This window comes from Pleurodeles waltl, chromosome 11 (assembly GCF_031143425.1).
Source record: "Pleurodeles waltl isolate 20211129_DDA chromosome 11, aPleWal1.hap1.20221129, whole genome shotgun sequence".
Classification (NCBI taxonomy): Eukaryota; Metazoa; Chordata; class Amphibia; order Caudata; family Salamandridae; genus Pleurodeles; species Pleurodeles waltl.
Window position 1 is genome coordinate 80,704,121 of NC_090450.1, and position 25,514 is coordinate 80,729,634.

General features: G+C 41.8%; 1 protein-coding gene across 1 annotated transcript in view; it reads right to left on the reverse strand.

The window, feature by feature from the left end:
• Positions 1-16,075: 16,075 nt before the first annotated feature.
• The window catches only part of LOC138265421 (fetuin-B-like), a 34,092-nt gene continuing 24,653 nt past the window's right edge, over positions 16,076-25,514 (reverse strand). The window contains exons 4-7 of the mRNA XM_069213118.1: positions 25,303-25,466; positions 24,663-24,770; positions 19,404-19,493; positions 16,076-16,781 (exon numbers count right to left, since the gene is read on the reverse strand). Of these exons, the coding sequence (XP_069069219.1) occupies positions 16,125-16,781; positions 19,404-19,493; positions 24,663-24,770; positions 25,303-25,466 (1,019 nt within the window). The 3' untranslated portion in view covers positions 16,076-16,124. The remainder of the gene's footprint in view (positions 16,782-19,403; positions 19,494-24,662; positions 24,771-25,302; positions 25,467-25,514) is intronic.

The following is a 25,514-nucleotide window of genomic DNA, read 5'->3' on the forward strand; positions in this document are numbered from 1 at the left end:
CAGAACGGTCAACAAAGCAAAGGGCAGTGTATTTCAGCATCAAAACCCAGAACAGAGAGGATACTGTTTGTTCACCTTGTTAGTCCTTGACTCTATCAATTCAGGTAAACATTGCTCTCACAACACGGACGCCCACGCACCTCTTCTGTAGAAGGGGCTCACAACTCTGCCTCAGGATCCATGAATTAACATCCTTATTCCAAGCCCATGGTCGTACTGGGTCAGAAAGTAGGTCTGGGCACCAAAATAAAAATGGCTCCATTAGGGAATTAGTTGCAAAAGTGGCACATGTTTGCAAATTGGGAGTGTTTTCTACTTAGAAAGAGCGGATGCCTGATTCACAAAACTAAACTTACAATTTTGTGCAAGTTTGTGATTGGTTGCTGTTCACACATGCATCTTACAATTAGTTTCTTTAAAGGTGCAGAATCTCCACACTTATCAAGGAAGGGCAGCCCTATCTTTCTATGTGCGGAGTCTCCACAGTGTAAAGATAATACTAGTAAAATACTTTTGTGAATAGCAAACAATCCGAAACTTGAAGAAAAATGAAAGTTTGCCTTTGTGAATTTGGCCCATGCTGTTTAAGTATTTTTCAAGGTATGGATTGCGGCATGAATTTGAGCTTGCAGCAGTTAATTTCTCTTTTAATATCAGGGAAATCAACAGTAGAAGATGGCCCAGCAGACCATAATAAAGGCCTCAAAAAGCCAAAAAACAGACCCCAGGCCGACCTTTCAGAGCAGCCCTTCGGGCACTGCCTGATTGCAGTATAGACCAGTCTTAGCGTGTTCATACACATTCTGACGTCCTAATCATTGCCACACACACACACAAGTTGTGTTAGCTTTAATATTTTGCAGCGTTGTATTGTACACACAACTGTGTTATTACGTTTGGCCTTAGGTCTGTGCGTTATGTGAATACTTTTTGGAAAGTAGCAATCAAAACCGTGAATACATCTTTTGCGCATTCTGTACATTATGCTAAATGTTTTTTGCTTTTAACAGCTTTTGCTGACCATCTCTCGAATGGTCATTCATAGCTCAGTAGACCAGGTTGGGTGAGATAACTATATTCAAGATGTCTCGTTGGATGCTTAATTGCAGTTGTTACTGTAGGTGGGGGCAAGCGGCATTTATCTTTGGAGACCAGCACTTATATTTCCTGGATGGATTTTGATCCAGTGTAAGGGAGAGAAAAAAACACGAAAGAGAATAGAAAAAGGAACAGAAAGACGGAAAAACTTTGACAAAAAAAGAGAAAGCGGGGTGAAAAAGAACCCATACAGGTGCGGTAAAGAAGCAGGTAGTGCGTGGTGGTGGATGAAAGCGGGATGAGGTGGAATCAAGATCACACAGTCTTGGTGTTCGGCACTCTGACTTTCGATCGTGCCGGCCACAGGATTCTGAACAAAACTTTGGGTCCTGGCACTTATTCTGTTACAAATTAAGCACTACATAATTGCATATATTCTTAACTTGAGAAGTTGTGGATCGTGTCCTGGGAGTATTAATATTTTGGAAATAATTTTTTTTTTTAATATTATGAATGTTTAGTTGTGTAATCACACTCAGGGTGTGGTTGGAAGTCCCATTCACAATACATCACTTTAGGCCTTTCAAGGAGAATGGGAAGTACTGTAAATACCAATTAAATACAATAGAGTGAGTATGTGCTGCCCTGTTCCTGATGTCATCATTCTGGTTTAACCTGGTACGTTCCTTTATCAGTGGAACCCCTATCGTGAGTCGCCTGGCAAATGCTCCACATATTTTAGTGTGTTCTGCAGCAGAGTGCTAAACTTAAAAGGAAAAAGGTATGTACACAAAGTATACCCTTACCTTTGTTCCCTAAATTTTTATTTACATAAGGTCAGTTGGTAGAAGTCTTATTATTTGCAAGAGCACAGGGCTAATGCTAAGAAGTACTGATGTTGTATGGTAAAATCCATTCCAACCCTAATACCCAAGACATCTTCCTCATCCGGGGTGCTGTTTGAGTGTTGGTGGTTGTAGCCTTAGAAGAAGATAAATATACACCATTGTGGGGAGCATATTACTCAATTCTCAAATATAAAAAAATAATAATCAATCTTTTTTAAGTTTTACTCTACATTAATGTAGAAAATTATGTTGCTGGTTGTGGGGTTGAAACTCTGTACTCAACCCTCTGGTAGCTTGGCACAAAAGCAGTGAGGCTTAAATTAGAGGAAATATGTAAAGTATTTATGCAGCACTTCAAACAGTAATAAAGTGAAAAAACCCAAGAAAAATACCACACCAATTAAAAAAAATAGAGTAAAATGTAATACATTATTTGACATCAAAGCAAAAATCCAATCAGTAGAAAAGGAGATATGCAATTTAATTGTAACGATTTAAGCAAAAATAGTGGCTAAGTGCACAAAGTGCCAAATGTGCCTATCTGGTTGCACCAGCCAAAGACAAAGTCACAAGTTCAAGCCAACCACGATGGAGCGTGGGCTGGATACAGGGACCACGTAAGGCCCACTGAAAAAAGCACCTTCAATCCTGGCTTGCAGAGCAATGCAAGATCATGTGTCAAGGATGCGTCGCGCAGTGGTGGTTCTGAGGAGCTGTGGGAGCGAAGTCCTGCATCGTCGTCAAGGAGGCCATTGGCGAGAGGCTTACGATGCAAAGTGCTTTATTGAAGATGCCTTGCGCACCGGTGGTCCAAAGAAACTCCAGGACTGCGATTTGAAGTCCTGCATTGTTATCAAGGATGCTGTTGGTGAGGGGCTTGCAATTCGAAAGCCTGTGTTGAGGGTGAGTTACACAGCAGTGGTTCTGAGTCGTCTGTGGGCTGCAATGCGAATTCCAGCATTGGGGATCCATTGCGCTATCGGGATTCCAATGCAATTGTGAGGAGATGTGTCACAGTGCCATGGTCCCGCTAACAGGACCACAGCTGGGCTGGCAGAGTACCTTCAGGCACTTGTCCAAGGGTCCAGGACTGGAGTGGCACTACTTGGAGGGCTAGACTTACAGCAAGTAGAGTCCAGGTGCTGTGTTCAAGATCAATGGAGCCTTTTCTGTCCTTGAGGCTCTGATCAGGAGGCCAGACATCTAGCCCTTGGAGCCAGTCTGGGGGCCCTTCAATCACAATGCAGGTCCAGTCCTTTCACTCAGTCAGCAGGGCAGTAGGGTTGCAGAGCAGCAACCCTTCCTGCAGAGCAGCACAACAGTCCTTCTGAGTTTTCCGCAAGTTCAGAGGAGTACTGAAGTGTTGGGGCTCCAGATCCATTGATTATATCTGCGGCCCACTTTGAAGTAGGAGAAGGCTTTGGAGGTCCCACCCCAACCCCAGAACTTCTTGCCTCCCTGTCCTGGCTCTGGTTGTCTGGGGTCCCAAAAACTAGTGTCAACCCCTTTGTGAGTGTGCTCGGGCACAGCCTTTGTGATGTTCAAGTGTGGTATGTGGCAGCTCCTCCCCCTCATCAAATCAGAGATGGCCCCTCCTACCAACACCTATTCTGTCTCTCTGGAAGCAATACACAAATACCACTTCCCAGCTACACCTAGTCATATGACCCAGAAAACAGGAAGAAGACACCAAATCGTTGGGACAAGAAAATGGCAGGTTTCCAAATGTGGCATTTGCAGAATTGTGACTTAAAATGCAACTTTACTATTAAAAAGGGCTTTAGATTACAATTATGTAAACATCAAACTCAATATTCCTACCTGCTCCCAATTGAAAGTTATCACTTAAAAATATACTAAGTTAACCCAATGTTATCCTATGGGAGAGGGAGGCCTTGTAGTAGTGAAAAATAAATATAACAGTTTTCACTACCAGGACATGTAAAAGTTAAAGGTACATGTCCAACATTTTAAATACTCTGCCCCATGCCCTATGGGCTCTTTAGGACCTACTCTCAGGGTAATTTAAGAGGAAGGTTTAAGCCTGGCAAAAGGTTAATTTTGCCAGGACAAAATGGCAGTTTAAACCTGCATACACATGCTGCAATGGCAGGCCTGGGACATGTTTTAAAAGGCTACTCTAGTGGATTGCACAATAAGTGGTACAGGCCCACTAGTAACATTTAATTTACCAGCCCTGCATACATGTAGTACCACTTTACTATGGTCTTACAAGTAAATTAAATGCACCAATTGGGTGTAAGCCAATTTAAATGAGAGAGTACACATATTTTAGCACTGGTCAGTAGGGGTAAAGTGCAAGAGTCCGAAAAGGCAACAAAACAGTGTTCAGAAAACAGGAGAGTGGCGGCAAAAAGTTTACAGATGACCCTGCAGAAATGGCCAAGTCCAACAATTTATTAGAAGATATTTTACACTTTATACACAAAATGATTTCTTCCATACTTGACATTCCTAAAGTCAGTAAATGAATTATATACAATCAAAAATATTGATACAGACACCAACGGTGATGGTTTATCACCTTCAAATGATAACCTTTCATATACATAGTTCAATATAATAGAAAATGACTTGGCTTCTTATAGCAATCCTCTATGTTTGTTCACTGTTAGAGATCAGTACACATTGCATCCATTTCTGCTGAATGTGACATCACTGATTTCCATGTCCTTCCGCCCTCTGCTATTTTAGTCGAGTCTTCAAGGCCACCACAAGTAAGGGCAGAACAGACATTGACACCACCTATTTGGACCTGGAAGAAAGTAGGGTCAGAATCCTTGCTCCAGGTCAACTAGCATCATCCTGTGTCTTGCCAACGCCATTCACACATCCACTTCATTTGCATATCTAATGACTCTAACCTCCTCCACATAGTACTCTCTATAACACACCACAATCTCACAATATAAGTTACTAAGTTGATGCTCATCAATGCTAGGTCTGCAGTTGTACAAGCTCCAAACATCAACGTCATCAATGAATGCAACCTTATTGCATTCTTCCTTATTGACACTCACTGGCACACACATCTTGGACATCCTCATCCCTAATGGTTGTAACATTCAACACATATACTGCACACTGGAACAGGAAGGGAGTTACAATCATGGACAGGACATCCTGGCTCTGCAATCTTTGCAACTCTACCACAGCTAAGTTTTTAGAGCTCCTCTTCTACCATTTTCATCCTTCAGCCTCCACATCAGTAACTTGTCATCTGCTCTACAGACCACCCAACCTAGCCAAGAAATCTGTAGAGAAATCGCAGCCCTCATCACCTCTGCCTCCATCCACGATTTCCACTCCACATTCCTCAGTAACTGCCTCGCAACTCCAACATAAAATGCATGAAGAAGACCTTCTGTAAACACACAGGGAAGAAAATAACCCATCAATAACCAAATCCAGTCAAAGGCAAAACACTAGACCTCATCCTATCAGCTTCCCCTAGTATCCACTGCCAGACACATATTGCCATGGAGTAAATTGACCACATTGCAATTCCCTTCACCATAACATACACTACACCTCAGAAAAGGACAATTAAAAGGAGGAGAAACAACTACTCCATGAAAGATATGCACCTGGAAGAAATCCAAGAAGAACTAAGCAACCACGCGGAACTCTTCCAACTCACCACAGATGTTACTACTCTCCTGACATTTACAAAACCACAATGATAATTCATTTTTAATTTTATGCTTGATGGAAAACTTGATCCACCAAGCAAAAGCTCTCAACTCCCTGCTACATTCAAGAGTCAAATGAAAATAGAACCTCCATAGGAAAACAGGAAAAGAAACAGAAAAGGTCAAAACTTCCAGATGACCTCACCCCACTCAAAACACTAGGCTTTAATTGTTGATCTCTCATCAGCACAGATAATCCACTTACTATGGGACCACTGGCAGTGAGGGAACCAACAGAAGCAAAGCCCTCTTTAAGGCTCTCAAACACTGCACCAGACCTCTCCCAGAATGCACAATCCTGCTACAGTCAACAAATGCAATGGCATCAACCCTTTCTTCACTGAGAAAGTTGACAAAATCAGATACAACATCATTGACTTCCACAGCCCCCTCATTTCCAGCCGTCCTCGATGGCCACACCACAAAATGGACTTCCTTCATTGAATTCCTTCACATGGATCTCTCCTGTTAGAAATAGGGTCTTCAGTCAGGTTACCCCTCACTCTAGTCAGGGTAAGTCACACACAATCCAAATTATCCTGTGCCCACCCTCTGTTAACTTGGCACTGAGCAGTCAGGCTTAACTTAGAAGGCAATGTGTAAAGTATTTGTGCAATAAAACATACAATACCACAATATACCACCACAAAAATACACAACACAGTGTTTAGAAAAATATATAATATTTATCTGGATAAATGCAGGTCAAAACGATTAAAGATTAAATAAGCAAATGTAGGGATATCACTGAAAGTGATATCAAATGTCTTAGAGTTCAAATATTACTGTAAAAGCAATAAAAAGTGTCTTAAGTTCTCCTAGAAACAACAAGTGTCTCTTGCAGGGCAAAGAACCTGGTTTGCGTTGAAAATCCTCGCTAGGGACTGCAGAGGAGGAGGTGCGTGGAAAACGGTGAGTGTGCATCGGTTTCGCCCCTTCGCACTTGGACTTGCGTCGTTATTTTCCACGCAGGGAAGACGTTGCATCGATTTCCGGCGTGCAGACTTGGATCCTCTTCAGGTTGCATGGTTTTCAGACGCCCCGGGGACGATACGTGGAATCCTGGGCTTGCGGAGCGAAGTCACAGGAGCTGCGTCGATTCAGGTAGGCGATGCATGGAATTTTCTTCTGCACGTCAGGCGCTGCGTCGATTCCTCTCAGGAAGTCGGGCGTCGTCGTTCTGAGTCAGCTTGGGTCGATCCATTAGGGGCATGCGTCGAAGTTCCGGTCGCGTCGCTGGCGCTGCATCGATCTTCTGTCGCGAAGTCGGGGCTGCGTCGTTCCGGTCTTGGTGTGCAGTGAAGTTTTCACCGCAAGCAGGCTGTGCGTCGTTCTTGGCAGGCGGTGCGTCGAATTTTCACCGCACGGGTGTTTCAGCTGCAGATGAGAAGTCTTTTTGGTCCTGAGACTTCAGGGAACAGAAGGCAAGCTCTATCCAAGCCCTTGGAGAGCACTTCTGCAGCACAGCAAGAGAGCGGCAAGACATCAGGGCAACAGCAAGGCAGCAGTCCTCTTCAGAAAGCAGTCAGGTGAGCCTTTGGGCAGCCAGGCAGTTCTTCTTGTCAGTGTACAGGTTCTGGCTCAGGTTTCTTCTCCAGGAAGAGTCTGAGTTGGTTGGGCAGAGGCCCTGTTTTTATACCCACTAGTGCCTTTGAAGTGGGGGAGACTTCAAAGAGCGGCTTAGAAGTGCACCAGGTCCCCTTTCAGTTCAATCCTGTCTGCCAGGGTCTCAGTAGGAGGTGTGGCAGTCTTTTGTGTGAGAGCAGGCCCTCTACCCTCCCAGCCCAGGAAGACCCATTCAAAATGCAGATGAATGCAAGTTAGGCTGAGTATCCTGTGTTTGGGGTATGTCTCAGTGAATGCACAAGGAGCTGTCAACTACACTCAGCCAGACGTGGATTGTAAGGCACAGAAAGATTTAAGTGCAGAGAAATGCTCACTTTCTAAAAGTGGCATTTCTAAAATAGTAATATTAAATCCAACTTCACCAGTCAGCAAGATTTTGAATTACCATTCTGGTCATACTAAATATGACCTTCCTACTCCTTTCAGATCAGCAGCTACCACTTAAACAATGTATGAGGGCAGCCCCAATGTTAGCCTATGAAGGGAGCAGGCCTCACAGTAGTGTATAAACATATTTAGGAGTTTTACACTACCAGGACATATAAACTACACATTTACATGTCCTGCCTTTTACCTACACAGCGCACTGCCCTAGGGCTTACCTAGGGCACGCCTTAGGGGCGACATATATGTAGAAAAAGGGGCGTTTTAGGCTTGGCAAGTACTTTTAAATGCCAAGTCGAATTGGCAGTGAAACAGCACACACAGGCCTTGGAAAGGCAGGCCTGAGACAAGGTTAAGGGGCTACTTAAGTGGGTGGCACAATCAGTGCTGCAGGCCCACTAGTAGCTTTTAATTTACAGGCCCTGGGCACATATAGTGCATTCTACTAGGGACTTATAAATAAATTAAATAGCACAATTGGGTGTGATCCAATGTTACTATGTTTAAAGGGAGAGAGCAGATGCACTTTAGCACTGTTTAGCAGTGGTAAAGTGCGCAGAGTCTAAAAACCAGCAAAAACAGTATCTCAAAGTTGGAGGGAGGCAGGCAAAAAGTTAGGGGTGACCACCCTAAGGCTGTCAGGTCCAACATCTCCAATATATTTGAACTCTCTAAAAGCAACATCTATAAACATAACATCCTTCCTTCTTGCATTATCAAATCACTCCAAAAGAGGCTATCACACACCATCTCTACATTGTCTATGTCTCCCTAATCCATGGAAAATTCACAGATGCCCTTAAGACAAATCATATCCCTTCCATGCTAAAGAAAGCATCATGGACCCAGCCCACCTCACCAATGTCCACCCTATTAAGCATCTTTGAATCCTTGGGCTAATAATCGAGAAAACAGTAGCCACCCAACTGCAGGAGCACATCAACATGAACAACCTTCTTCAGGGCTAACAATCAGGCTTCAGACTATGCTCTGTCACAGAAAAAGACACACTACAAGTAGTCAACAGTGTTCTCCTCCTCAAGAATAGGAACCACCCCTACCTCTATCTCCTTCTTGATCCCTCTGCAGTCTTAGACAGAATCGACCATCCAGCTGTGGTCAACATAAACAAAATATGCATGGCATTTTAAGTCACTATCCAGTGACAGAGCATGCAGATAGGTTTCTCAGAAGCATGGATACACCCTATCTCCTGTGCAGTGCCCCAGATGCCATCCTTTCTCCCATTATTTTTAACTCCTACATGGAACCCTTCTGATATGTCCTTGCTGACAGCAGCCTCAAGATCCATTAATAAACAGATGATATTCAACACTTCCTAAAAGCCACATAGGAAAACTCAAATGCTGTCTCATAATTTTCCAATCTTGGATACGTTCCTTAAGCAAAACCACACAAAGACTGAATTTGTCTTGTTTGCCAACAGCACCAAATAACAAGAGATTCAAGGCCAGCTCTATAGCTTAAGGCTTCTAGGCCTCACACCCCATTTGACAGACTGTGAAAAATCCTTCGGATTTACCATTGGCACAGACCACTCATTCACGCAGCACACTGACAGGAAGATCAAAGTAGCTCGATTTCAACTCTCCCTCTTGAAGAAAGTGAACTTGTTTCTTCTGGAAGATGACTTCAGAGCAACTGTATAATTATTCATCCTATTCTATTTGGAGGGAGGCAACACCCGGCTCAAATGTTTCCCCGTTAACACCCTAGCACCCCTAAAAGTAATTCTACATGCCACCCATCGGGGACTTGAAGAAATTCAACCACATCCCCTTCACATTAAAAGACCTATACTTACTTTCCCTTCCTGCCCATAATTCTGAAGGTGACTTGCATCACTTATAAAGCCCTCAACACTAGCCACATCTGGGAGACAATGCCAGAAGAAGAGTCTGAATATCACCAGATTGGAAACAAAAAAATGGCAAGAAGGAACAAAAAAAGAAGTCAAGTCTTTGTTCGAAACACCATCCCTATGACATTAGATAAGCACCAAACCCCTGAGCTGCCAGATTACCCTTGACTTTCCACCAAAAGTTGTATCTTCCTAAGGGCCAAGCACCCCATTTAGCTCTCCTGTGCTCTTGAGCTGGGTTCACCCTGTAAAAATACAAACACATTTAAACATACATGCAAGTTAGATCCAGATGAAGACTTACATAGTTTCTTATGTACATGGATGGGTGCTCAAAAGAGTTTGGAGTTTTCTTTGATCTGGGTGAAGCCTGGTTGACTAAAAGTACCTATGGAGGGGACATGGCATATGGTAATCTCTAAATCAAGCCCAATTCTCATTCAATGGGGAGCACATCCTTGAATCGTCTTACGCTAGTGTCCATCTTATGTGTGTAACCTTGTGCTATTATCCCAGCTCTATCTGAATTCTTTAGCAAATCTCTTAGAGTAAAAGGCTAAATCAAGTGTAAAGTTCGTCATATTTCTAGTCGTAATATAACATTTTCTGGATAATCCCACAACGCTCATGTTTGATTTAAATCCCTGAAAAGAAAGAGCCCTGCACTTAACGTTCTCCCCAATGTTTCTGCTGCAAAATTACCAAAATAATTAAAGGTTTTCTTTTGAAATTATTGGATAAATGTCTTGACATGTGGAGAATTGTAAGAAATGCACTAATTCCTGAAATAAAAGATCTACAGCTGCCAAGATACAAAATCTTGGATCGTCTACACACGATCAGGGGACATTGCAGGACAAAACACAAGGGTTTAAGAATCCACCGGTGCCCTGCTCCAACTGAAGTGTATCGGGCTTTGAAGATATTGAGGGCTTGGGCCTCAGGATATTGCAATATTGGTTTATATTGTAAAATATGAATGTGCATTTGTCCAACTCGCCTTGCTCCCCGTCTCAAACAACTGGTGATGACTGGTGGGTTGAATATGAAACTGCAATACACCATTTCTTAAGAAGTGTGGTTACAGATAAGTAACATTTTCTTGGTAAGTGGGATTCACCCCAAATGTGTATGCTTTGTACATAAGATGTAGCAGTGGGAGTATACACAGGCACACACCAGACCTCCTGCCCACCACTGACCCTAGTTGGGCCTGCAGGCATCAAGGTCAGAGGCTCTTCAAGGCTTTACAGGAGAGATGTATTAAAGAAATGTGTAGATTCAAAAGACCCTGGCTCAGTGTCAATATGACAAGCTCAACATTTTCATATTCTTTCAGACTCTGTAAGTTTTCTTGAGTGGGGGACTCATGCCACGAGTCTCCTGACAAGTGTCGTTCATGATTATGGCATGTCGCTCACCAACAGAGTGCTGAACCTGTAGAGTGGTTGGGGTTCTTATTTTAACATGGGTGGCTACTGGACACTTTAGAAGGCACTAACACCACTTACGGTTGGTAGCAGCTGATTACATTAGTGGGGGACAGGCTTTCGCACATGAAACATAATGAGGAGTGTGTGTGTGCTGAGTTTCTTTTTTAAATCCTTGTTAAATCAATACATCATGATTTGACCCCTCATTCTTCCAGACTGATATGTCTGGCATGCATGAGAGTGCCTAGGAATCTCAAACGTCGTGGGGCGCTTCAGAGGATTGCAGGCAGTCAATGTTCTCTCTCTTTCATCTCCTTGCATGGCTGCCCTTCTAATATTATTCCTCTCCCCTCTAAAATGCTATGTAAAGCCACATGCAGACATCTGACTGAAAGAAGGAGAAAGCAATATGTATGTAGACCAGTTCAAGCAGGCCAGGCTATCACCTAGTCTGGGCAGCTTCAACACAAAGTCAAAGCTAATCTGCAGACATGTTATAGCGAAGAGGGATTCCCAACCACACATCGTCATGGTCTACTTTGGTGACTTTTTGACATCAAGGAGCTACAAACAATTGAAAGAAGAAAGGTGGATCCGAGAGACATAAATGTCTGTCTCCCTTCCAAGAAGAAAGAATATACCCCTGGAACTGTCAAAGTTCCTACTGATGAAGGTTCCAGGAAGCATGCAGAACATCTGCCGTTTTCAGCCAAAGCCTGAGTTAAAAATTCAGCAACTTACTGTGGGATGGTCAAAGATGCTAAGTTTGTCAATTTCTGTATTAGCGCCCAGCCTAACTTCCATTCATCATCTAACTGGTTGCAGAAACCAGTGGGCTTCATCCCGCTAAGGCTACAAGCACAGCCTTTTGAGCAGGATGTTCAAGTGACACTGTGGTGCCTGCATTCATGGCACTTTCTTGTTTGATGTGAAGGTGGTTCTAGAATTCCAGCACCCTACATTCAGCAAAGTCCTGATGTTATGACTAACAATTTTGCCAGCCTGTGTGCTACATTGTACATTTGTCACTCAGTTATCAGTGGTGAACATCCATATGAGTCTGTGTTAAACTGTACGTTTCTTCAGCCCTTTTCCTGCTGCTCCTCTGGCACACTCTTCCAATGGAGTACGGACCATCAAAAGCTTACATATAACACCGTCGGCACGATTCACAGAGGAACTTAGGCCCATATTTATACTTTTTTAGCAACGCATTTGCGTAATTTCTTGACGCAAAAGTGGCGAAAACTTGCAAAATACAATTGTCTTTTGTAAGTTTGCGCCATTTTTGCGTCAAAAAAGCAGTGCAAGTGCCGTGCTAAAAATGTATAAACATGGGCCTTAATTGTTTTATTTGTGGTTTGTCACGCCTAGGTGAGGGACAGCAAAAAGATGAAAAAAAGATGACCCCCACAACACAGGCTTATTATGGCTGTGGGATTTTGTTTTTTTTTAAAGCAAAAACTTGTTAAAAGTTTGACAGGAGGTCACCTTCTCTGATTGAACTGTCCATCAAACTTTTAACACACTGACAGGAACCACGACGGCAGTAATGGCAGTGAATAGAGATGCCCACAGGGTCTCTAAATCTGACGTATGGGTTCTACGTCAGGGCAACAAAGTATTTACTCTGTCACCCTGAGCCGCTACCTAAGACTTCTGTGAAGATAAATCCATCAGAAGATCATCCATTAGCTTCCCTGCTTTTAATTACTTCTTCCTCTTTCATTTTCTCTACTAACCACATTCCTGACCTTGCAGTTAGCCATAGTCCCTGAGAGAGTGCTTGCTGGTGCTTAGCAGGCTTGAGCTAGAGATGGATCTACAGAACACGAAGGAAGAGAGAGAGGGGAGCTAAGGCCATAGGAGAAGTGACTAGCAGCTATGGATAGGACACCATGCTCTTTGAAGCCATGCAGCAGACTTTATTAAATGTTTCTATGACAGAAGATAGTTGAAACACATTGAGTCTGATTCACAAAGTTTTTCACATGTTTAGATATACTTATATGTAACTCTTCTACTACTTCACCCATGTGTAAGTGTACATTGTTTTGGTTTTCACCAAATCTGACTGTGGTTTTCATGGAAGTATAGACGTACAAGCCTTCACCCCCTTAACTCAGGGGGTGTAGCGTCCTACAAATGCAAAGTTACTGTTAGTAAATGTTCACACTTAATTGTAAATACATCAAGGCCCTCATTTATGGGGATTTGGCGTAGGGCAGCACAGCAGGTCACCTTGCTGTACCACTCCACACCAAAGTTAAAGGGCAGGAATGCACCATATTTATCCAATATGGTGCATTCCTGTCATTTCCCCTGTGGTGACGCCGTTTCGACAGCCTAGCACCAACGCAGGCACCCTTGCACCATGTCGTAAGGGTGCCTGTGTTGTAGGCTGGATTGTTTTTGTGCGGGAACGGGCACCTTCCGGCACAAAAACAAACACCTTAGGCATTTTCCTCTTTCTATGTGTGCTGCATAATGCAGCACAGATGGAAAGAAGGAAAAATGAGGAGAAATAAAGGTATTCCTCCTCCTCGCTATGCCTCACCTCGGGAGGCGTAAGGTTTTGGCGCATCCCCAGGTTTATATGGTTTTGTAAATCTGGGGAAGAGACAAAATCATGAGTGCTGAATGAGAACACCCACCACAACGCCCATGGAATGCCTCCCGAGTGCAAAGTAAGCAATACAGCGATTTGCGCTGCCTGGCCTTACTCCATAACTTTGAGGCCATTCAAAGCCACGCAAAGTGGCTTTGCGTGGACTCACAAATATGATTTTGCGGTTTGAGCTGCCAGACCATCACAAAATGTGAAGATCCGGCAATGCAATGAGCTCGTAAAGATGCCCCTAAATGTGCATTAAATAATTAATTTATGTAATAAATTCATGGTATTTACAAATAATATTTTTAAACATCAATTTAAAAATATCCTATGTTCACTAACATTTTTTTTTAATATGTACTCATTTTCTTTAAAAGTGATTTGCTAAATTAATTTAATTTAAAAAAAACAAAACCTTTAAATAACTTTTTTTTTGCTAATAACTTTAAACATAATAAAATAATTATTTAAGTATATATTTATATACACACTAACTCACACACAAATATTAAACACATAAACGACTATACATACAACTACAGAAAAATAGCATAAACAATAGTTTAAAATTAATCATTCAATTATAGACAGTGGAGGCACCTTTACAAATCATGTTTTAAAAAAGTAAACGTAACAGATGCACATACATAGACATTTAAAAATATGAAATTGTAAATGAATTAAAAAATACAGGCAGCTCTTTCCACTTCTTAAACTACTCACCCACACTGAAAGATACGTTATAACACATTTCATTTCCTAAGCCCACATACCAAATGGCACACAACACACATGTAATTGATGTAAGGCTTCACATCATCTCACTACACAGGGAGAATTGTTTGAGAGCCTGGAGTACGGACTATTTTTACATGCTACCAGGAGTAATATGTGTTAGGAATGTATGTTCTTCGGGTTGTGTCTGTTTCCGTTTTCTTCTCGTCACATTTCTACACAGTGTAGGAAAGGGGTTACATGTACACCGTACATAACTACATTTGGGTGTCCTACGCCTAAAATATGCCTATAAAGTTACTAATATAGCCTTAGAACCCGCCGTAGCGGGCTCTACCGGCTATTAAAGGCCCGCTCCCCGCGTTAAATGCCCGAGCCGAAGGCGAGGGCATTTAACAAGGGAGAGGGACTTTAATAGCCGGTAGAGCCCGCTACGGCGGGTTCTAAGGCTATTAGGACATTCTGCCACTCAGGGCAGAATGTTCTATTAAAAAAAAAAAAATGTTCACGGAGCCCGAGGGGATTAAAATCCCCTCGGGCTCCGTGAGGCTTTGTTCACAGCTGTTGCTGTGAACAAAGCGAACATTGGAATGTTGGCGCTGCGGGCTTTTACCGGCCTGTAAAAGCCCGCAGCACTCCATTGTTTTCAATGGAGCTAACAACATTCCAATGTTCTAATAGTAGCTATAGAAGCTTGAAATAAGTATTTTGAGTTGTATATGTTCCCCACCGTCTCAAGCAAAGGCATAAATGTGAACATGTGTGAAAGCATGCCTAATGAATTGGCGGAGACAGTTTGGGTAAATTATCAATATATGTATTGAAAAACGTGATAGAAGGGATTCGACAAGTGGTGGATGCTGTTGATGCAATTATTTTGTACCTTTGAAGGAATGTTTAAAATAGAGGCATATAAAATTTGGACGCTGATATGGTGTCAACCATAGTTTTGAAAATGACTGGTTCATAGATAAAACATGCAGTGGCTAATCATTTTTAAACATTACAGTGATACAGGGAAGAAGTGCATGCATGAGTGATATACCAGATAAGGTAGGTCAGGAAACTTTCTACAAATTACTTCTCCAAACATTTTATTCATATCAATGGTTGGTTGACTCTACTAGTACATATTGGGCCTCATTTGCAAGGCCTTTGTGCCACTGTTGCATAATTTGTTTTTAACGCAACTGTGATGTAAGCAGTGCTTTACTCTGCTCCACATTTGCAAACTCACATGTTGGCCCAATGCGTCAGTTTGCAAAGCCTTGCTTCACATTACACCTGCACCAGGTATAATATATGCAAGGTTGGCATTCCCTCGGGAGAAGCCACGCAGAACTGACGCAGTGAAATTTACAATATTTCACTGAATCGTTCTGCGACTTCACTGGATCAGAATTTTAATGCCTGCTCTCCATGGGAACCTTCCTCGCATTGCTGGAGTAGGGTCATTTTTTTATGCTAGTCCAGCAATGCATCAGTTTAGAGCCACATATGTGTCAGAATTTCTTACGAATCTGTGAAAACGTGCGGCATGGAGCTCTGTATAGTAAATACAGCGCATTCATGGCCCCGTTAGGTAATCGTTGGGCAGCGCAAGAAATCTGACACATTGGGCCGATGCGTCAGATTCTTGTAAATGAGGCCCATTGTTTCTTACATGATTTTAAAGCAGCATTGTTGGTCTGAAATTTGCATTAGAAAGGAAGTAGAAAGTGAGACAAATCGAAAAAAACTCATGCAGTTTATTAGAATATCCACACCTAGTGTATAAAAAAATAAGACACTTTGGGCCACTCTTGTTAATTAGAAATGTATTTATTCGTGTTGCATTATTTCATTTGACTTTTACTTAGGCAGTGGCAATAAGGACTCAATGTGTGGCAACTGATGCTTGGGGTTTGCTGGGCATCCTGGTGAATTTGAAGGAACCAATGGGAAAGGCTGAGGCACTGGATCCTTAAATGGATCAAATGAGCTGGGGCCGACAGTTCCTCCTGGAACTGCAGGAGAACCAGTGGGAGCACTGAGAGGCGGGTCAGGAATGGTTGGAACAGGAAAAACATCTGACTCGTTCACCAGATAAATGAGCTGCACCGACCCAACTGGCCCTGAAGGTGGGGGAGGCATTGGCTTGGATCCAGTATGTTCTTCTGATGAGCTGCCGTGTTGTTTGTGTCCACCATTGGGAGGACCACGACCTCGCCCATGATCCTTTCCATGTCCATGTCCTTTTTCATGCCCTTTTCCATGCTTTCCGCTGTGCCTTTCTGCATGCCTTTTCCCATGCCAGTGAGGTTCACTATGCCTTTCCCCATGTTTGCCCTGTCGCTCACGACCTGGATGTCCCTCTTGATGATTTCCATTTTCTGAATGGGTATGGTTGTGCCCATGAGGATGATGATGGTGATGATGCCTATGGCCTCTTCCATGCTTGTGACCATGTTTGTGACCATGTCTATGAGGACCACGTCCACATCCACGATGCCGATGATGAGGATCAGGCTATGAAAAAACAGGTAAAAAGCATGTCATTTATGATAAAGATTTTATTGTATGGTGTTTCTGAGAATCTGTGTAGCTCTTAGTGGAATTACATTTTTATTTTAAACATCACCTTAAAAATCAAATAAATAATACAACTGTCTTCTGAAATATCAGGCGCATTCATAATTTTGTTATTTTCTGCATCTGGTTTAGTGTGCTTCATGCACATCAGAGGATGGTGTTATCACCATGAGACAGTTTTGTCTCAGTATTGGGCTGTTTGACATTGCCTATGTCAGGGTTCAAAAGATGGTGGATGTTGACCTGATCTCTCTGTGCTTTTCCCCGCTTAGATTTATGGTATTGTTTAAGGTCCACTATCTATTATTGGAGGTTGCAGTATATATATAGTACCATTGAAGACAAAGGTGTACATTAGTTCATCCATTACCTACAACATGTATTTCCCTAATGCTTGTGCTTTTGTGTTAAATCAAACTATTTTGTGGTGTGCTTTGTAAAGAACTTGCATGCCAAATCCATTATAAAATATACAAGTCTGCAAGATTGTGTGTTATGCTTTAGTAGAAAAAGAGCTGAGACCATTTGTGGGCCAGGGGGCAACATGTCTATGATTCTCAGCAGACAGATGTTGGGATGTGCTGTGCAGGGTGTATGATTCTCCACTTGTGATGGCTGTTCCTCTGTGTGTTCTCTGCAGAAAATGGTCTCAACTTTGGTGTTTATCAATAAGATGAAGTAAAAAACCTATGAGAGAGTTTATTAGTTGCCAACTGTGATGATCAAAAGAGATGAAGTAGTAATGTGTTCATTACATTTCCATAAACCTATTTGCAATGAGCCCCACTCTTCTTCCTCACAGTACTTGTTTTTGTTCCTCACCACCTTGTGGGCAGTCTCTGTTTTCGACCATTGTGATAGTGCATGGTTAGTACAAAAAACACTCTCAAGCAAAAAGTCAGTTCTTATATGCCCAATAAAACGTGAAGGGGTTTGAAATCAGTCAAATTGAAAGGGATATTGGCCCTCATTACAACCTTGGCGGGTGGCGGAGGCCGCCCGCCAAGGTTGGACCGCTGAACGGCCGCCTATGCGCCCGCAAACCCGCCGGTCGCATTACAACATCCCCGCTGGGCCGGCGGGCGGAAACTCTATTTCCCAGCAGGGATGTCAGCTGCAACATTGCAGCCGGCTCCTAATGTAGCCGGCGGTGTTGCGGCCGTGCGACGGGTGCAGCTCCACCCGTCGCGCACAGCAGACAGTGAAAAGCAGGGTGGGGCTGTGCCTGGCGGCCCCTGCACTGCCCATGCCAAGAGCATGGGCAGTGCTGGGGCCCCCAGGGGCCCCGCAACTCCCCTTCCCGCCAGCCTTTCCATGGCGGTCTCTACCACCATGGACAGGCTGGCAGGAAGGGGAGTCATAATACCCAGGGCAGCGCTGCAAGCAGTGCTGCCCTGGCGGATTATAACCGCCGGGACAACGATGGCGGGAAACTGCTGGTCCCGGCGGTGCGACTGCGGCCTGTTGGCGGTACAATCGCCAAAACAACCCTGGAGGTCTTTGACCGCCAGGGTTGTAATGAGGGCCATTGTGTTTTCCTGGTTGTGAATGTGGCTCAGATACATCCTGTAAAGAATGTGACAAAGAGGAGGGTGGTTCAGTTTAATGAGGGTTAAGGTTAAGTCAGCGAACCACTATATAAAAACGATACACTACAAGGAGTATGTAGTTAATGTGTTGCAAAACAAGTGTGAATTCGAGGATACCTTACATTAGTTTAAATTACGACATTACTATTACACTCTTTAAATCCTCAATTTATTAATTTCATGTCATACTCCTACAGCTTACTAAGATCTATGAAATTGTGGTTTGCTTCGCTGAGTTGGTGGTTTATGAAACAGATCACAGTGACCACTTTACTATTAGAGCCCTAAGAAAGTGTATTTGCAAGGGACAGGCCTGACGGCATCATGGTGCACTTTGTTCGCCTGCCTCCCAAATTCCCTTTTCATATAACGTGTTAAGTACATAGGTCCAGATGTGCGTAGCTTTTTTCTTGTCGCAAATGGCCCGATTCCCCTATTTTGCAATTCAGTAATCTATTTACTGAATCGCAAAATAAATTTGCGAGTCGCTATTTGGAAGGGGCGTGCAATTGTGGTCCCCACGGGTCCCCTTCCCCTTTGTAAATGGAGAGAAAATATTGTTTCAGAGCACGCAGTGGTCCGACGGACCACTGCCTACTCTGAAAAAATGAAACTGAAACGTTTAATTTTTCTTTTTGAATTGCATCCCCAGCAGGTCACCATCCCTGTGAGTGCAGGTATTCCCAATGGGGTCGCAAATTACAACCTACCTCATGAATATTGTTGAGATAGGTCATTTGCGACCCCATTGGGAATCGCAAACAGTGTGAGATACACTGTTTTACATTTGGTTTTTCAACCCTCAATTTACGGCTCACAAATGAGTTGCAAATTACAAGGTGCAAAACTTGTGGTCGTACAGCTTGAAAAACATGTAAAGACATACAAGAACTGATTTTACTTACAGACTTCTGTACCATGCATTCTTATCTGGCTATTCATGTCAAATGTCTCAACAAGTACAACTTACCTTGGGCTCATAGATCTCACAGGAGACAAAGAGACCAGACTCAAGAGGTGATCTAGGGGTAAGTGAGCTACCCTCGCAAAACCCAACATGCTGAAAAAGAAAGGAAACATATTGAGTCAAGTTGTAAACTAATGATTCTATTGATTAACACACTGCGATTTTGTTCCGATGCTTCTGAAATTTGAATACCACTGGATAAGCTTGCTGTGCCTCTCAAATTTAGTTTAACACTCTAGAATGTGGCAGACTAAGGTCAACAAAGCCAGTGCATTGACAGCTTGCAAAGTCCCACTGGTGAAAATTGTGGCTCTGGATTTGATGGCAAGAATCAATGCTCATATGTTTCCCAAACCTGTCTTGCTTCATTTAATAGCAGCCAAAAATTTTAAAGAAACTAATCTACAGTGAATTGTCAAGTTGGACTCAAAGGGCAATATGTTGTTTAGGCAACACCAAAGTAGCAATTGCATGTGAATGTTGGAAAGGTCTTCTCTTAAAAATGTACTATATATATATATGAGGCCACTGAGGAAAATCCTCGGGCAAAAAGATGGTCATCTAGCGTCTCTTGTATTAAATATTAAATCAAGTACGTGAAAACATTTGCCTCTTTGGATAAAGTTCAGTTTTTGCTTAAGACAGTTTTCAGCCACCATGTTTTTGAGAGGGCTGACAGAGGCATTAATCACTTTGCATCAACTCTAATGCTGACTCCTGAAATTCTGCTTTTTCAAACCAGGAATTTAGACACAGAGGTTCCATAGCGCAAAGAGGAATTTCTGGCCCTCTGATAATAGGGTTTGTTTGGCAATTTGTTTTTCAGGGTGGCAAAAAGTAAACTTAGACCACTGGGTTTTAGCCACAGTTTAATTTTTTATTATAGAACTTCATTCAGAACCTTTTAAAAATGTCCTTCCTGAAATTCACAATTTTTCAGCGGATCTCAGCAATTAGGATTTCTGAGAAGTAGACTATCTAATCTTGAAAGATGAAATTCAGCCAACTTTTCTCCACCTCTTTTAATGCTGAATTTTTACTAATGAATATTCATGTATTCTTAGTGTTGAATTTGCAGAGAAAATGAGTTAACGTAGAGAAATAATGCATGCATTTGAAATTGTGCCTACTTGAGTGACCACTAATATTCAAGTGTACTTATTAACAGCTTATTAACGTAAAATGTTGAGCTCATGTTTTGAATAATGTAGTAGTATGTCATATTAAAGGTTATGTATTATGTATTTGCTTTATTAATCGCTGCATTGCTTAGGCAAATTATAAAATGGCTGCTTAGAGAATTAAATTGTGATTTTCCACTGCATTGACCAAGTGCTGGTAGCTGAAATTCTTTCCCATGAGAACTGCTTGCTAGAATATGCTCTAATAGCTTGGGATACATTGTATAACTCAGTATGTGTAAAGACGACCTTCCCAGGAGAAGACAATGGATGCACTGACTGGAGTATAAGCTGATACAAATGTGTTACCTGACAAGCCCAACGACAGGAACAGGAGAAGAGGAGCCAATGTTCGACATGTGAACTGTGTACTAGTAAAATCTTAGATTTGGGGTTCAGCTTTCATTGGACTAAACGTAAACGTACGATTCTTTGACCAATAGCAACGTGGGAAGTAGTTTTAAGAAATCTAACTTAGCCAGACTGCACCAGGAGGAGACATGCCAATAGCTTTTTCTTTCTCAACCATCCCGAGAGGCTATTAGCTATTATTCTTTCTGTGCTGCATGAAGAGACTTTACTTTCCCGAACTTTAATGCTGAATTTCAATGCCTTGCTAACAGAACTGATGTCCTATTGACGAAAACTGTCACAGCTTGCTGACCCATACTGAGGCAAGGTATAAGACGTTGTTAATGATTGTTATGTCTATTTGCTTTTGTCCCTAGTTACCAACTGCTAATTTTGACAGAGCCATAGTTAGATGTTTTTCCAAATTTGTGTTGACTAAATTGTTTTGCTTGAAGTCCAAACATGCCATTCTAATCTGAAAGTTAGTTACGGTACTCACTGGTGATGTTTGCTACACATAATAACAGTTGATGTCTTTTCTTTGCTGAATCTAAATGTATGCCATTTCTCTTGCCCAGTTATGCTTGCTATTGATCTGTACTGTAACCTTAGAATGTGTAGTGGTCCAAGCCTTGATTAAATTGCGATCCTTTAGGAGATTTGGTAAGCCAGTATTGTTTCTGTATGTTTATAATTTGATTTTGAGACTAAGTTACGTGATATTAGCATTGTTAGTATAGGTAAATAAACATTATAACTTTTACATAAAGGTGTGGTTATTCATGACCGAAAGGTCATGGTGCATGGAAATTACTGACTCTTATGATTGTTGGTGCTATTGATTGACATTGCTATTGAATTGTGTTGGCACGGAGTCTCATGGTGGGAACTACTCTAAGTGCAGTCAAAGGGTCCATCGACCTACAAACACGTCCCCTTATAAATTAATGAAAATTAACCAAATAGGGTCAGACGTGCTAACACCTCTCAGCTTTTCTCAGAAATTACATTCTAATTCAGAAAAAGAACAAAATCATGCAACCTGTGATAAACCTGAAACAATTCAAATGCTTTGTAGTGTGCCATCATTTCTAGATGGAAACCATTCTCCTGCTCAGAGATTCTCTTTTACAGGGACATTAGATGGACTGTCTAGGCCTACAAGATACATTTATTTCTGATGGTTCCTATTCACAAAGATTTTGGAAAGTACCTGCAGTTTCAATGGGACAATCAGGTTTATTACTTCAGTTGTTTCCCTTTTGGACTGGGGATTAGCACATTACCGCTTTACAAAACTAATGAAACTAATAGGGCTGATTTTTTAAGAGCTAAATGGATAAAACTATTAGTTTATGGGGACAACATTATGTTCATATTAAATGAGCACAGAATAAGATGCAGTGAGTTTGGATTCTTGAATGTTTTGGATATAGTCTTAATACTGCCGAGACGTGTAAGACAATAATGTAAAGGAAGAGTATTTTTCTTTCAAACTGTAGAGGACAGTGAGACAGTTGTACGGTCCTTTTCTGCAATTGCAAGAACTCTAAGAGTTTGTGATTGCAAAAATAGATTTTCAATTGTAGAAATCCCATTTTAGAAGTCTGTAAAATTTTACTGACTCCTAAAGTGGGATTGAGAATGAATAGCGATTTAGTGTTTGGAAGGAGCTTGTTGTTGGCGTTTCCAAATACCAAACTGGTATGTGATGTGTCAATGATTTGCAAAAGAAATTTGGTTACAAAACATCGAAAAATCGCAGACTCTTGAGTTGAGGAGATAGACGAGTCGCAAAAAGGAAGAGATAACTTCCCTCTTTATGTATGCTACAAAAAAGTTTGTTGGAGAGCACTTAGTGGTCGAGTACACCAATACCAACTTTCAAAGAAATTTTGAAAAAAAAGTAAACTTTCCGTTTAAAACACAGCCACATTTCCGGTAAGAAAAAAACACATTTAAAAAAAAAGTTTACTTTGTTGAAAGCGACATGTGACATCCACCAACTAAAGTGTTTAGCAATTTGTGACCTACCTCATAAATATCAGGTTGGTGGGAGTATGATCCAATTCAATTCGGAGATGCTGTAGGCATCCTTCCCAAATACTGAAGTGGCATGCAATGTGTCAATGTTTTGCGAATTAAATCAAGTCACAAAACTTTGAAAACTTGCTAGCTCAGGCTTCAGCGTGGGAATGCATTCCATTGTAAACACCTCCCCTTTGTGAATGGAAAAAACATGTTTGTTGGGGAAGTGGGCCACCACTCCCAACTGTCAGACAAATGTAAAATAAAAAGCAAACATTTCTTTTTTAGGCATAGCTGGGTTTCCTATAAGGAAAATAGGCAGCATTTAAACAAAAGTTTACTATATTGAAAGATAATCACAGATAAGGTGGGCTGCTGACCCTAGCAGGCAACCGTCTCTGTGATGGTCACCAACTGAAGAGATTCTCAATATGTAATATACCTTATTAATAATCACAACATAGGTCATATTGTGACTCACTCCGAATCAGAATTTAGCAAGTTGATCTATTAGTACACATGATGGTTCATTAAGGTCTTTACTGGTCCAACACTACTGGTCAGAAATTGCAACACAATTTGTGCCACCAGTAGTTAATACATTTGGTCTTAGATTTTCAGTGATGACTATGAAGGGATATGAAGTGCTCAATTACTTAGAGCCTGATTATGAGTACCCTCGATGACGGTCCCACCTCCGCCTCCTAAGTGGTTCGCCTGCCAGATTATAAACATGGCGGTAGGAATGCCACAAGACTGCCGCAACCTCCAGGATCTTGGATCCTGCAGAGGTAGGGAAAGCCATGATCAATTGCGGCAGTGCCGATGCCGGTACTGCTGTGCTGATCATTACCTGCCTTTCCGCTGAGCTTTTAATGGCGGGGACGCCGCCATGAAAAGCTCGGCAGAAAGGCAGGGAAGGGGCCTGAAAGAGGTGATTGTGCACATTGGGCAGTGTGGCTGAGGGCACATATTGTGCCCCCCATGCCTGCACTGTTGGTGCAAACTGTTTGCCATGCACAACATTGTGCATGCCAACAGTGCACCGAGGTGCATCTGGCGCTGCACTCGGCCGCATGTGCTTCATGCTTACTTTATGAGGTGAAGCATGCCACCGCAGTGCCACCGCTGCAGACACACCGCCAGCCTGGCAGTAGTGTCGTAATGCGCGGTCAGGATGGCACTGGCTTGGCACCTTTCTCCTGACTGCTGGACGGCGGTCCGGCGGTCAGAACGCCAAACCCAAAATCAGCCCCTTAGTAATAAAATATGGATGCAAGGTTTTCAAAGTAAGTGAATGTGAAATTGTAATTCTGCTAGATACATTGTATTTTGCAATTTCATTGCAATGTTAAAGTTTGAATTAGTTTCCATTATGCCTTTGGTAAATTTGCAGAGTTTGTTTTTCAGATAAATGTGTTCTAAAAGAAATTGCGATAAGTCAAATTGATTTTTTTCTCTCATGCAATCCCTAGTTATTCTGACTCTTCCTCCTGCAATTAAAATAAATACCCATTTTACACAATGTCATGAAATATGTCTGTCTTCCAAATAATGTAAAAATGTTCATGGAAGTGAATATCTAAAAGTTCTTTAAATGTTTTTCATTATATAGCATTTAATATCAGAACATGAGACATTGCTGCTTCTGAACATCATTTTTGCAGGTTATGCAGAAATATGTTTTCAACTGTGTACTTACTGCTTTGTCATCTTCTAAGACCTCACAGTCTGACGTATTTTCTACTAATCTGGAGCAGTTGGTCTCTCTAATACTGAATTCCATAAAATATGATGCTCCAATCACCCACTGAAAGATTAAAGATGCCATTATGAAAAATATGCAGGTACATTTGAATATTTATAATATGTGCACATAAAAGATATTAATAATAATAGTCTTAATCTCAGATATTCTCCATAATTATAATCTATGTATAATGCTTTGCATATTACTACGCATGAGCACTGGAACTAGGCGTTGTCATATATATCACTTTAGATTCATGATTACAAGCAAATCTCAACTGTGGGAATTGATGCAACACCTAAGGATTGGTTTTATTCTCATGCATAACTGATGTTTTTTGCTAATGAACGTTGACTGCAATACTATCCAATTTACATGGAACATGATGTGTTGCTCAACATTGATACCCCTCTTGTCATATTCTAATACAATCATTTTTTATGTCCTTAATAGTAATAAACTAAAAACATTTGCTCAGCCCAATTTTCTAAAGTACATATATGATCTATAAAATATATTGTAATATCTCTAAATAACAAGACAACTTCAGAAGTTACTTTTCAAGTCTTGCTAGTGGGCAGTTGATAGTCACCTGCATCGATGCCCTTTCAACCTTATCAAGAATGAAGTAGTTGGTATTGTTGCTTTCCTTGTTGTATTTTTCAACAAGTGCTTCTGCTTTCTGTACATATTCAGGTGTGATCTGATATAAAAGTGGACAGTCTGGGCACATACCAACAATCAATCGCGGAGGAACTGTGAATGTAAAAAAAATCATTACTTTCTTCTATACACTGACATTCT